The following is a 12,860-nucleotide window of genomic DNA, read 5'->3' as shown; positions in this document are numbered from 1 at the left end:
TATTTAAAATGAAAACATACTGTTGAAAACGACGACACGCAAGGATATTAACGACGCACTAACGATGTTTTTTTTTTTGAAGAAGAAAAATCTAGAAAGAACTGTTCTAGCGTTTCAAATAATCCAGTCGTAGTCACAGTTTAATAAACCTTCTGCTTTCGCAGAAAGCTTCATGAATCAGGGACAGGATAGTTTCGCAGACTGTCACTGTTAATCTTCGTTGCTTTTGCAGTGTTAATGGACAGTATATGAAGCAAGGCAAGCTGGGAGCTGCGGTGTTAGGAAACCACACCAACAAGGAGGTGGGTGGAGACGCCATTTTACGCTTACATTTTACTCCATGCCAAGCCTTTCGTTGGACATAGTACACACCTAATGAACCTGATCAACATGTTCCGATAAGGGAATGTATTTTACTGTCATTAATAGTCTATCTGTGTCTCGATCTCTTTAGCAGTATAAGCTGCTGCTGTACGCCAGCCAGCAGAAACCGTTGACGGCGGCCAGGATTCACTCGGCCTTCTCCTTCACTGTGGGTTTCCTGTTACCCGTGTGATAGTCCTAAATCTCGCCAAAGTGTTCCCCCGTCTTCTTATCCACTCTTCTCGATGTCTCTGTTTCCTGTCTCAGGTCCAGCCCAGTAACTACTGCACCTTTTATGATGATCATCGGCAGAACTGGTCTCTCATGTTCGAGTCGGAGAACGCCGCCACCGATTTCTGTAAAGAGGTACGCTAGAGTGAAAAAAAACCGCGATATGCCCGATCCTGAAAAAAATAGACCACGCAAGCCACATGATGTCCTGTGATGGCGTCATCTAGTTTAGTTTTTGTCTTATTGGCACAGCGACGGGACGGCATCAGAGCAGTTAGAATGTAGTGGTTAGTATTATGGGATGGCAAACTACTATAACAGCTGGAGACGTGTTTGGTGTCTTGACGTTTGCTTCTTCAGTTTTTCGCTAATGTACTTGTAGCTAAAAGTTAGTAAAAAAAAACCAAACGCTTCAAATAACACAACAAAATTTGTCAGCTGTAGTTTTTATTTCGCCTCTAGAGGCCGCTCTCGTACCGTATAATGATCGCGGACCCTTCTCGGCGGGGAAAAACTCTCAGTGTGGAGTTTTGCAGATCACCGATATACCGTTCCAGTAAGCCGTTATCGTTGCCGATTAATCGCCAAAACCGGTCGATCTCTAATACGGGCCGGCCATCTTGGATGACTGGGAAGACTTCTTTCCTTTACCTTCGACTGGGTTTGATATTCTTCCGCCCCACCCTAAGAATAACGCGTGGAGAAACTTTGCTGGAAAGCTGGAAGTAAAGCAGATGATACTGTAAGTAGGTGATACTTTTTTTATGTTCTGTGTGTATTATTTCAGGTGTGTCTGGCCAAAGCGAACTGCGTTTCTCCTCTGGAGATGGTGGTGATTCAGGACCTGGTGCTCGGGGAGGGTCAGGGAGTAGAGAACGGAGATTTTCTAGAGGTAGCCTACACAGGCTGGCTGCTGCAGAACCACACCATCGGCCAGGTGGGAACCCGAAACGATATCCAGCTCACCGTTCACGTATCGCTGACTTTAAAATCAACACGTTCTATGAATATGCATTAATATTCAAATGTTGCTAGACATTTACAGCCCCTTGTCATCCTTTAATATCAAATTTGATTGGTTCAGAGGCCAAAACCTGGCAAAATATAGGGTTACCATGACAACCCTGATTTAGTCGCTATCGTTTAAAGGCGCTGAGGTTATTCATATAATTGTACAAATATAAAACATACTTCGAGTAACTGCTTGTAAGAATATAGTGTTACCGTAACAACCATTATTTGGGTACCGTATTGTCATCCTCAAATAATTTGCATATCAGACGTGATTGGTTCAAATTCCAAGTTGAGCCTATTTTGTGACCTCACACTTGAGCAGTAATATTTATTTATTTATTTATTTTTAAGCTTTTCGGGGCGTTTTTCTGACTTTACATTGTGTGTCCCCAGATGTTTGACTCCAATTTAAATAAGGACAAGCTTCTGAGAATGAAGCTCGGTGCTGGAAAAGTCATTAAGGTGAGCATGAACCAGAGCTGCTGTCATTTGAATAAATTAAGGTGTTGGCTGTTTATTTAAAAAATTCTCTCTCTCTCTCTCTCTCTCTCTCAGGGCTGGGAGGAGGGCATGTTGAACATGCGTAAAGGAGGGCGCCGTCTCCTCGTGATTCCCTCGGCTCTGGCGTACGGATCGCAGGGCGTCCCGGGACGAGTCCCTGCGGACAGCACTCTGGTGTTCGAGGCAGAAATTCGTAGAGTGAGAGAAGAGAAAACTCTTTCAGTTCCTCAGTGGATGCGTTGCTTCTAAGGAAGGAATTTTGACACCGTTGCATGTGTGTATGATTGTGCAGGTGAAGTTTGCTAAAGACGCCGGAGCCGAGAGGACCGTCGTGAGCTCCAGGGACACCGCTGTCCCCTCTCCCGCCCCCAGCGTGGAGAGTCTGGGGCCAGATCTCACCTCCGCAGCTAGCAGATCAGGGTACGAGAGCGAGGAGCAAGTGCTTTATGTCACATATAAGACAGTATGAGTGTATAATAAGTGCTGTTTGTTGAATACGGGTTTTCTTTACACTTATATTCTTCTGATTTTGATTCTTTTCTTCTTTCAGTGAACCACCACTACGAGCTAAATCCAACTCACTGAGCGAGCAACTAGCAGTGAGTAGCCTCCTCCTCTTTGTTCAGTAATTTATTTCTCTTTCTCCTAAAATTCTGATGCTGGTATGAGTGCTAGAAAGTTTATAGAGACCAGGTCTAGTTTAAGATTTTATTACGCGGCCTAAGAATCTGAACGGAGGCTAAATCCGAATAAAAATTAGTATTACAGCAAACTGACTGAGATCAATCGGAATTAAATTTCTGATTCAATACCTGATTGGTTCATCTGATTCAATTCTAAAATAAAAGAAATATCGCCACGTATACTTTTGAGCTCCTGCACAATTTGAATCTTTTGAATCTTTTTGAAAATCTGAACATTTGAATCCTTTCACCATCCGATTTTCCGAAAGCTTTCATAATTTGAATCTTTTGAAACATCAATTCACGATCCGAATCTTCGAACCGATTCACGACGTCACACAAGTCTCGAATCCTTTAACGGTCTGAACGTCTGAATCCGTTCACAATCCGAATCTCTGAACTTTTTGGACTATCTGAATCCTTTCTTAATTTGAATCTTTTGAATACTTTTTTTACCGGCTGAATATTTGAATCCTTTCACAGCCGAAATCTTTGAACCGTTTAACGAGTCGAATCTTTGAATCTTTTCAGAGTCTGAATCACGGAACCCCTTCACGGCTCGTTCACACTACGAATCTTTGAGTCAATTGTACAAAGTGAATCTTTTGAATCCTTTTCAAATCTGAATCTTTTCAGTCTTTCCACAATCGTGAATCCTTTCACAAGTTGACTCTTTGAATCTGAATACGTTTGCAGAAATTCTGCCAGCGTATTATTTAGTGTTTTCTCAGTCTTTTTTATTTCCTCAGAATCCGGACGCGACCAAAGCCAAGCTCATCTCCCGCATGGCGAAGATGGGTCAGCCCATGCTGCCCTTCCTCGCCGGCCCAACATTGTCATCCTCGCAAGCCGAGTCCAGCGACTCTGAACTGGAGGTATTAATGAGTATTCAATAAACAAAAACCATGTAAACGTTCATGATTATTTGATTATTTTCCCATAACACCGTGTCCCAAAACTCTTACGTGCACACGTGTCTCACAGGACCCGAGCGTGTCCCGATTGAAAGAGCATCCTCCTGCACCCTCCCCTCAGCCGGTGCACCTCACGTCTGGTCCTCAAGCCTCACTGCAGGGTGAACACACACTTCACACACCTCACACACTTCCTCGTTTTCCCTCCTGCTGCGTAGTGAGATGTTACATACGTAAACCCTGTCACATCGTATCCTCTCCCGTCTCCAGCAACAGCCCTGATGCCCGTTTCTATGGCAACTGCCAATCCCCAACCCATGATGCCCATTGCAGGTCACGGCTTCCAGGTGAGCAGCGCGTTGGATTTATTTATTTATTTATTTAACCTCCTAAACAAATATTTCTGATGCTCTGTAACCACGACTACAGCGTCTTAAAATACCAGATATGACAGGAATAAAACACTTGGTGCCAAGTATTACAATTTTCTGCTTATTAAGGGATGACGTCATACTTTTTATCCATTTATAGTTACGTTTAATGTTGCGGAAGAAAGTTCCTGGTATCACATATCACATTATATAGATTCCTCACCAGCTTCTCTTTGTTTGAGACCTTCCTGTGCTGGAAAACTTTAAGGTACAGCTTTAGCACTGACAGTGGAGACTCCTTCCATAATAGCGTTATGTTTAGGAATTAATCTCTGTGTGTGTGTGTGTGTGTGTGTTTGTTCCCCCCCCCCATCCCCAGCCGTACACTTACACTCAGTCCACGACTGCTCCCTCTCACTTACAACCGGTGGGACAGATTTACCCTTCACAGACCGTGCCTTACCAAGGTAACCTACACACACACACACACACACACACACACACACACACACACACTATTAACTCTACACAGTGCTTAAACTGTGCATCTCCTGCAAACATACTGATGTAGAACGTGACATAAGTTCTCTTTCCAAAAAAAAAAGGCAGATTGTGATTATTGCAGAGGCCATTTATTTATTTATTTATTTATTTATGTATTTATTTATTTATTTATTTATTTATTTAGCCAGAACATCCATTTGTGACCGCAAGTTAATACTTTATGTGACACTCACTGTTTCATCGCCCTCCAGGAAGCGGTGATGTCACATCCTTTTTGATGACGGAAGCCCGGCAGCACAACACCGAGATCCGATTGGCCGTCGGCAAAGTGGGCGATAAAGTGGACCAATTAGCTGCCAAGGTTAGACGTTTTCTAACACGCGCACCGCTGCTCTAATAATCACTAACTAGGCTAAACACTGAGACGCGATCAACTCGCAGGATTCAACTCGCTTCTTCTCAGAGTTTCTTCTCGGATCGAAGGAAAACATCGCTTCCTGTGAACGTTAGATAACGGAAGAAAAAACACAGAAGCGTTTTCTTCACCGTTTAAAGTATTCGTGGGGAATTTGCAATGAATATGCAAATTAGAAACACACCCCCGACCCGTCCTCCTTCGCTTAATGAACGCTTAAGTGGTGTCTGTTGGTCCGCATTTGCATATCGTAATACGATTGGGTGTTTATATTTTATACTACAGTAACACTCCGGTCACATGTTCGGTATTTGTTTTTTATTTATTTTTTTCTTAATAGTAATTTAAAAAAAAATTAAAAAGCAATAGAAGTGCTTTGACAATTCTCAACTTTCCAAAAACAGTTCGATCATTATATAAAATATATTTTAAAAAATAAATAAGTAGCTTACGTTTGAGTTTGGAATTTAATCGACACGTCGTCTCGTCCTATCAGGTCGAGGAGCTGCACAAGCAGGGCGGGCTCTCTCTGGGCTTGTCCAACGTCTCCATGGATACGGCGATGATCACGAACACCATCCAACGCATCATCCAGGTAACGTTCGCCGTGTCGCATCCTTCCTCCGTCGACAGAGTCCAACGGTGAGAGGAATGTTGACAGTGTGTGTGTTTTCTTTTTAGGAAAACGAGTGCCTGAAGAAAGAGGTGTTTGAGAAGAGCTTGCGCATCGAAGAGCAGAACCGCAAGATCGGAGAACTCATCAACCAGAACCAGAGGTTAAAGATTCACTGTGGTTCTTTTGGATCGTGATATTTTATATACTTAACATCTTGTTGTTTATTTCTGAGTTCAGTAGAAATCTCATTATTTCTAAACAGCATGTCACACTATTATTTTCAACTTTAGCGTTATTTTGGCGTAACGTCTCGCTATTTCTGCATCGCATGGCCTTATTTTTGACTTGGTGTCTCATTCACTCAATTTATTATCTCATCAGTTTGGACATTTCTTTATTTTGTCTAGATACTTGTGAATTTAGATTGTGGGATTGTGTGTGTGTGTGTGTGTGTGTGTGTGTGTGTGTGTGTGTGTGTGTGTGTGTGTGTGTCTGTGTGTGTGTCTGTGTGTGTGTCTGTGTGTGTGTCTGTGTGTGTGTCTGTGTCTGTGTGTCTGTGTGTGTGTGTGTGTCTGTGTGTGTGTGTGTGTGTGTGTGTGTGTAGGTGCATGGAGCAGAGTAATATGCTGATGGAGCAGCGGAACGACTCTCTGAAGAACTCGAGTGAGCAGAACCAGGCACGAATACTGCATGCAGAACAGGAAAAGGTGCGGACACGGACACGCCCACAACCGCGCTACACGCTGAACGCTTTAACTCTGTAGATACACTTCTTATTTTGTTCTGCTTGAACTGTTTAACTCGGGAAGCTAAAATGCAACCAGATCGGTTAATCTGATCTGATCTGATTGGCCGAGGGGCAGTGAGGTGGTAGTGACTACTTTCTTTTCCCAGCATGCACTGCCACAGGACGTGGGCAGGAACCAGGTGAGCGTCCTCATCCCTGCCGCTTTCCTCTTCATCCGTCTCATTTTTGCTTTTTAATTCGTTTCATCCATTTCATAACTGTTTTTTTTTTTTTTCTGCCCATCAGCTGCGAGTTCTGTTTCAGCCGACACACAGCCGTCCGTCTTTAGTTTAGTCTCATTTTCATTGTCTTATCTGTTTCTCCTGCTCTGGAGCAGTTTGCAGGTGTTGATGTTAAAGTATAAGGTGTGTGTGTGTGTTTGTAGGCGAGGTTGACGGACGAGCTGGCCAGCTCTACGGCGCGAGTGTCGGAGCTGCAGTTGGAACTGACCGCACAGCGTCAGAAAGCGGTGGCTCTGCAGTCGAGCCTGAACGCCGCCCTGCAGGAGGGACAGCAGCACTGCACGCAGCGCACGGCTGCAGAGAACCAGCTGCAGGGTGAGGAACGCTCTACCTCCTGCTGATCATTCGACACAGTGTTAGGAGCAGGATTACACATGATGTTGAGAACATAAACCGTTAAGAGGTGTGTGTGTGTGTATGTGTGTGTGTGTTTCAGAGATGAAGGAGTCAGCGGAGCAGGCGCAGTTGCAGTACAGAGCCGAGAAACAGAAGCGGAAGGAGGTGGAGCTGAAGCTGAGCAGCCTGGACGAGGAGCTGCAGGACCTGAAGAGCGAGAAAGAGAGTCTGGATCGAGTGAGGGGGTCTTCAAATATGTTTACATGTGCTATACATTTTCCACAGGAATGTTCTTAATCTGTGTGTGTGTGTGTGTGTGTGTGTGTGTGTGTGTGTGTTTTAGACTCTGTCAGACAGGAAGAGGAAGTGGCAGGCGGAGAGACAGCGCTGTGATGAGGAGTTGGAGGAGGTGAGGAAGGCCAGTCAGATGGAGATGGACCAACTCCGGAGTCAACTGCGTCAAGCCCGGACCAACACAAACCAGGCGGCTGCTGAGCAGGTACTCTGTGTGTGTGTGTGTGTGTGTGTGTGTGTGTGTGTGTGTGTGAGAGAGAGCGAGAGAGAGTGTGTGTCAGATGTCTCTTCTGAGTCAGTCATGCAGAATCATTTTTTCCTCAATATGGCACTTGCCTTATTATAATAGTGGAGGATGTGGGCGTGCCTCTAATTTGCATGACCATGCATATTCATATCGTCTGTCATTTTTAATAAGGCAGTGTATTTTATTTATTTATTTCAATATTTATTAAAGACAGTAGTACCTTTACAAAGGTGTTCTGGCATCAGGAGAACGATCTATTATCTGTGTGTGTGTGTGTGCGTGCAGTTAGCACAGCTGCAGGCAGATGTGGAGCGCGAGTGGCAGGCGAAGTGTGAGCGAGCTCTGGCTTCAGCAAGAGAACAGCAGAACAGAGAAGTGACCGAACTCACTGAGCAGAGAGACACACTGCAGCTCAAACTCGCCCAGCTACAGGACAAGGTACACACACACACACACACACTTTTTTTTTTTCCCCAGTTCTTTCTCTAAGCTTTGATTGATCATGAGCAGCGATTAATATCAAATTCATTCAATGTACAAATTTTTGTATTCAGCTAAACAACTCTAATCCAGTAATAAAGTATGAATGATGATAGAATATTAATTACCGTAAAATAATTCCTCTTGTATATGCACACGCATTTGTGGGATTGATGGAAAGTTCGATTTCTCCAACAAGCACCAGGTTATCGCCATAAAATAGAACCATGCGTCTTTCTTCTCGCCAACAGAATTCCAAGTACCCCTCATTACAGAACCAAAAGTCCAGGGGGTGGAGTCAGACCCGAACCAGCTCCTCCTAAACGGGCGGAGTCAGACTAAAAGTTCAGCGGGGTGGGGAGACACACTCCTTCCTTGTCTTTAAAGCTGGATAAGTGTGGTGGTGGTGGTGTGTTGCAGAGCTTCTCATGGGTTAGGGGTTAATGTTGTAGGAGGAGTTGGATCAGGTCCAGCTCCACCCTCTGGACTTTTTGTTCCGCAGTGAAGAATCTCACGAAAGCGACTGTTTTTAGAGCCGGACAAAACAAAGCAGGCCTTCATCAGTCATATGGAGAAATCTCTCTCTCTCTCTCTCTCTCAACAGTTCTCTGCTATCAAGCAATCCAAAGAGGAGGAGGAGCAACGGTTACTACGGCAACAAGACCAAGGGGATGAGCTTCAGGCCCTGAGAGATAAGGTCAGGCGGAGAAAATGAATAATGAAAAGGTTTTCATAATATACAGGGGGGGGTAAAAACACTGTAATTATGAATGCACGGGCGAATGTGGTGTTGCAGTGTCGTGAGTTGGAGAAGAGGGCGGAGTCAGTGAGGGAGCAGGGGGAGGTGCGAGTTTCAGAGCTGGAGAGGAGACTGGCAGAGCAGCGGCCAGTACAGGACACGGACATTACAGGAGAGGTGACACGCACACACACACGCGCACACACACACGATACCAGAAACCATCATACATCCAGCTTCTTGACTGTCCCCTGTGTGTGTGTGTGAGCAGGTGAAGCGTGTGATGAATGGAGTGTTCCAATCTTTACGGGGGGAGTTCGAGCTCCACGAGACGTACACCGGCACTGTGGTGCTGGGCGTGCTGGTCAACACCATTAAGGTGAACAAATATCAGCTTTACTGTATAAAAAACAAACAAACACGTATACTCCAGAGAATACGGTAATTTTCTAAACACAAAGGAAAAGACTATAGCGCATGACTGCGACGTTTTTAGCAAAGACCGCCGGCGCTCAGTTGCTGTTGATTTCCCCCAGAACGTCACCCTGCAGCTGCTCTCGAAATCTGAACCGCCCTCGACCGAGAATAACGAGAAAGAGGAGGACGAAGACGAAGAGGAAGAAGAGGAGGACGGGAGGAGTGAAGCGCAGTCCGAGGAGCAGGAGAACCACGCGCAGGAGGTGCACGTGAACGGAAAGAAAGAGGAAGAAGATGGCCAAGTGACGGAGGAGAAGACTAAAGAACCAGAGAATGTAGAGGAGGAAGAGAAGGGCGGACAGGAAGTTGTCCGAGGTAAAGAGGAAGATAAGGGCGAAGAGAAAGTCGTCAGAGTCGAAGAGATAACGAAAGGTGAACAGGAAGTCGTCAGAGTCGAAGAGATAACGAAAGGTGAACAGGAAGTCGTCAGAGTCGAAGAGATAACGAAAGGTGAACAGGAAGTCGTCAGAGTCGAAGAGGAAATGAAGGAGACGGGAGAAGGATCGGATCGCCTCGAAGAGGGCGAGCTCGTGCAGTCTGACGTCGCGACACCGATTCAGACGCACGATGACGTCGTTCCCAAAGAGGAAGTGAACGAAGGTCCACTGGGTGGCATCACACCTGAAGAGGAAGTGGTGGCTAAGAGTGGGAGCACTGTGGGTCTGCCAGACAAATCGGAACCGGATGAAACCATTCACACCGGACCCCCGAAGAACCCCCCACCTCCCCCAGACACTGAGGAAGAGCACGGCACAGAACCGGCAGCACAGCCCAGCAGGTAAGCTTAGCGTTAGCATCGCTAGAAACATCCGTCAAGATGAACAGATTGAGAAAATTTGTCTCGTTGAGCGTAGTGAAACGAAACAAAACTATCAGGATTTAACCTGCTTTAAACGAAGGCTTATTATTTTATAGCAATATAGCGTGGCTTCCTCTTGTATAGATTATAAAATTTATCCTTCAGACATCAAAGTAAAGTGTGAAGAATGTTCAAATACGACTCTGGCTGTCGCAGCCGTACGACACTCGTATCTGTTTTAACGTCATGTTGCCATAGAAACCGGCAGCCCGAAACAACTGGCTTTACTCGACAGAAATGGTTCGAACGGAGCGGATTTCACACGGTGCGCTTGCTGTTAAGGATTTGTTGCCGAACAAGACGCTGAGCATAAACTGGGCAACGAACGAAGCTCGTGCTCCAGCTAGCTAGCACGTAGCCGCTAAAGGCAGAGACACGGATGTAGCGATAAATCCAGCCAACTAACACCCATCTCTTTTCTATAACTAGTCAGTTGTAGAAATGGTAGAATCTATCAGTCAATCCTTACTGTAATTCATTGCTAATGACTAACAAACACCCCCAACTACCCCCAGCACAATAGCCCCCCCCCCCATTACCCTGATGGTGTTGTCCGGGTGATTAAGTGTAATCATGCGTCCTCTCGACTCCGTGTCTGTCTTTGTCCTCTTTTTGTTTGTCCTGCCCCGTCCTCTCAGTCCATCAGAGCGGGCGGAAGGGGTGAATTCAGAGGAGCCATTTTTCCAGAGCCCCGCCCCGACTAAACCCCCACCGCTGCCAACCAGTGAGGAAGATGAAGAGGAGGAGCTGGTGAGCCGGGAGCATCGTTGCCACACACACGCACACACGCACACCATATCTATGTGACTTCCTGTTTGCTGTAACTAAACTCACCTCCATCCTAGTACTAACTAACACAATTAATAAATATTAACCACATGCCTAAAATCATTATTTGTCCTAATCAGTTGAGTTCTTTCAGGAATCTCTTGCATGTTCTCGCACTGCGCTGTGATGATGATGTTATGTTGTGGGGGTGGGGGAGGGGATCGTTAGCGATGAACGTTGATGAAGGTTGGAACGGGACGACGAAGAACCTCGAGCACAAACCAGACGCCGAAACAAGTTCGATGTGTTTTTATGGAACCGTTTGTGACGCGTTTAGCGATTCTTCGTCGGTCGGTGCTGTTATCGATTTGGTATTTTCGTTTGTTCCCATGAAAAGTTTGGTGTTTAATAAGAGAAAACATTTCAAACGTAAGCGTTAAGACTCAGCGCAGTCGCGTCGAGTTACTCGGCTCGGCTGGTCCGCGATCTACAAGACGGCGAGCGTGACAGACTAAAGGACTAAAGCGCCGCTGCATGTCTTAAGGTTGAGATGAATGAAGCGAGGGATGGATCCCACCGTGCCTCCATCAGCAAGTAGACCAGTTTAATTAAGGAGTCAACTCGTTATAAAATAAAACTTAGATTCTGAAGAGATGAATGAATATGAAATATTACCATGCAGATAATTCGGAGTGGATTTCCTTGTGGCTAAATTTACGAGTAAACGAAAAATAAACTGTTTTTATTTGGTCTTGTGGCAGAAAAACGCTTTAGAACGTTCCAGAAGTTGAGCATAAACTAGCCATAAAGAAGTCCCGATTTTTGCAATCGCAGAAATGAACGCAGTGTCAAATCAAACTCCTTAACATTCGCAATTTTTCAGAATTCGGGCCGAGTCACGTGACGTCATCACGACGCGCGTTCAGCCAACGCCCTCTTCGGTTCACGTGCGTCGAACACCAGTACAGCTACAGAGGTCTGTTTACCGACAAACATCACTGCGAAAGAGCGTGCAAAACTATTTCGTGCGATCGCGATTTCACCGATTCGAGTAGTTTTCAGAGAAAAACAAAAACACTGCGTGTTGCATCGCAAATTTTCGAAAAAAGCTGCAGTAAAATCGAGCGTTTTGGCCGCAACAATCCCCAAAAAGAAACTCTGCGAAATCCTTTAGCGACTAAGAAATTTGTTGGTGAAATTTTTGTTCTAAATAATGCAAACACTTCTCTACGAGTCTAACGCAGCTAATTAACGATCATCTAGTAAACCGGGCACGTGTTAGCTAATCGACTTCTTTTGACGCGAGAGGTAAACTTGTCCGTTTTTGCTGAACATCTCCTTTAAAAACGCATCGAGTCGTAAAGGAACGTAGTTTTGGTGTTACTACTAAGTAAGTGTACTTCATCCTTGAAGGTTTTTATTGACTAATTAGTTGTGAATGTGACCCTTCCATGTGCTGTCCGATTGGTCGTTAGAGTTTAAAAGGACGCCCCCCTCCCGCCCCTCTGTTCGGAGACGACAGCGATGACGACGATCTGGACTGGCTGAGCTGACCTCGCCCTCAACCGAGAAGCAAAACCACCACCGTCTGTCTCCTGGGTAACGGTTCCCACGGAAAACAGATGCCCTGTTGACGGAACCCGAGAGGGCAGAAGCAAGCGGCTAGGCCGGAATCTGAAGCTCCTCCTCCTTTTCCCAAACTCTTCGTTGTTGTCCATGTTTCCAAAGGAGAGCGGAACTTCCTGGACTTAGTCCGACTGGAAATCCTGGAATTTTTTTTTTTTTTTTTTTAAATAACTCAATCACGTTTATTTCTCAAATCTCTCAAACCAGATTTCATTTGTAGCCTGAAACATGCCCAAGAAATGATCTACACTTCATTTTTTAAAGACGTTTTAACATGCCAGAACGCTGTGGAGTAGCTGCTGTATGGATGTGTCTTAAGGTTTGTACTCTTTACTAACAGAAAGGTCTTCTGGATTTAAGAATAAATAATAAAAGACGAGCTGGCTAATCTTC

General features: G+C 45.2%; 1 protein-coding gene across 2 annotated transcripts in view; it reads left to right on the top strand.

The window, feature by feature from the left end:
• fkbp15b (FKBP prolyl isomerase family member 15b) overlaps nt 1–12,860 on the top strand; it is a 16,933-nt gene extending 4,073 nt beyond the window's left edge. The window contains exons 5-30 of one of the 2 annotated variants that reach the window (XM_053624108.1): nt 233–302; nt 458–532; nt 631–729; nt 1,382–1,531; nt 2,002–2,070; nt 2,164–2,307; nt 2,402–2,529; nt 2,660–2,708; nt 3,542–3,667; nt 3,777–3,867; nt 3,977–4,053; nt 4,457–4,544; nt 4,833–4,942; nt 5,493–5,591; nt 5,678–5,772; nt 6,217–6,319; nt 6,785–6,956; nt 7,078–7,214; nt 7,321–7,476; nt 7,804–7,956; nt 8,603–8,695; nt 8,795–8,914; nt 9,009–9,116; nt 9,274–9,992; nt 10,712–10,823; nt 12,317–12,860. In XM_053624108.1, the coding sequence (XP_053480083.1) occupies nt 233–302; nt 458–532; nt 631–729; nt 1,382–1,531; nt 2,002–2,070; nt 2,164–2,307; nt 2,402–2,529; nt 2,660–2,708; nt 3,542–3,667; nt 3,777–3,867; nt 3,977–4,053; nt 4,457–4,544; nt 4,833–4,942; nt 5,493–5,591; nt 5,678–5,772; nt 6,217–6,319; nt 6,785–6,956; nt 7,078–7,214; nt 7,321–7,476; nt 7,804–7,956; nt 8,603–8,695; nt 8,795–8,914; nt 9,009–9,116; nt 9,274–9,992; nt 10,712–10,823; nt 12,317–12,394 (3,421 nt within the window). In that variant the 3' untranslated portion in view covers nt 12,395–12,860. Of the gene's footprint in view, nt 1–232; nt 303–454; nt 533–630; nt 730–1,381; nt 1,532–2,001; nt 2,071–2,163; nt 2,308–2,401; nt 2,530–2,659; nt 2,709–3,541; nt 3,668–3,776; nt 3,868–3,976; nt 4,054–4,456; nt 4,545–4,832; nt 4,943–5,492; nt 5,592–5,677; nt 5,773–6,216; nt 6,320–6,784; nt 6,957–7,077; nt 7,215–7,320; nt 7,477–7,803; nt 7,957–8,602; nt 8,696–8,794; nt 8,915–9,008; nt 9,117–9,273; nt 9,993–10,711; nt 10,824–12,316 lie in introns of both variants that reach the window. The other variant, XM_053624107.1, reaches the window with a different exon arrangement.

The sequence above is a fragment of the Ictalurus furcatus genome, chromosome 5 (genome assembly GCF_023375685.1).
Source record: "Ictalurus furcatus strain D&B chromosome 5, Billie_1.0, whole genome shotgun sequence".
NCBI lineage: Eukaryota > Metazoa > Chordata > Actinopteri > Siluriformes > Ictaluridae > Ictalurus > Ictalurus furcatus.
This window is presented reverse-complemented; position numbering and strand designations above follow the sequence as displayed.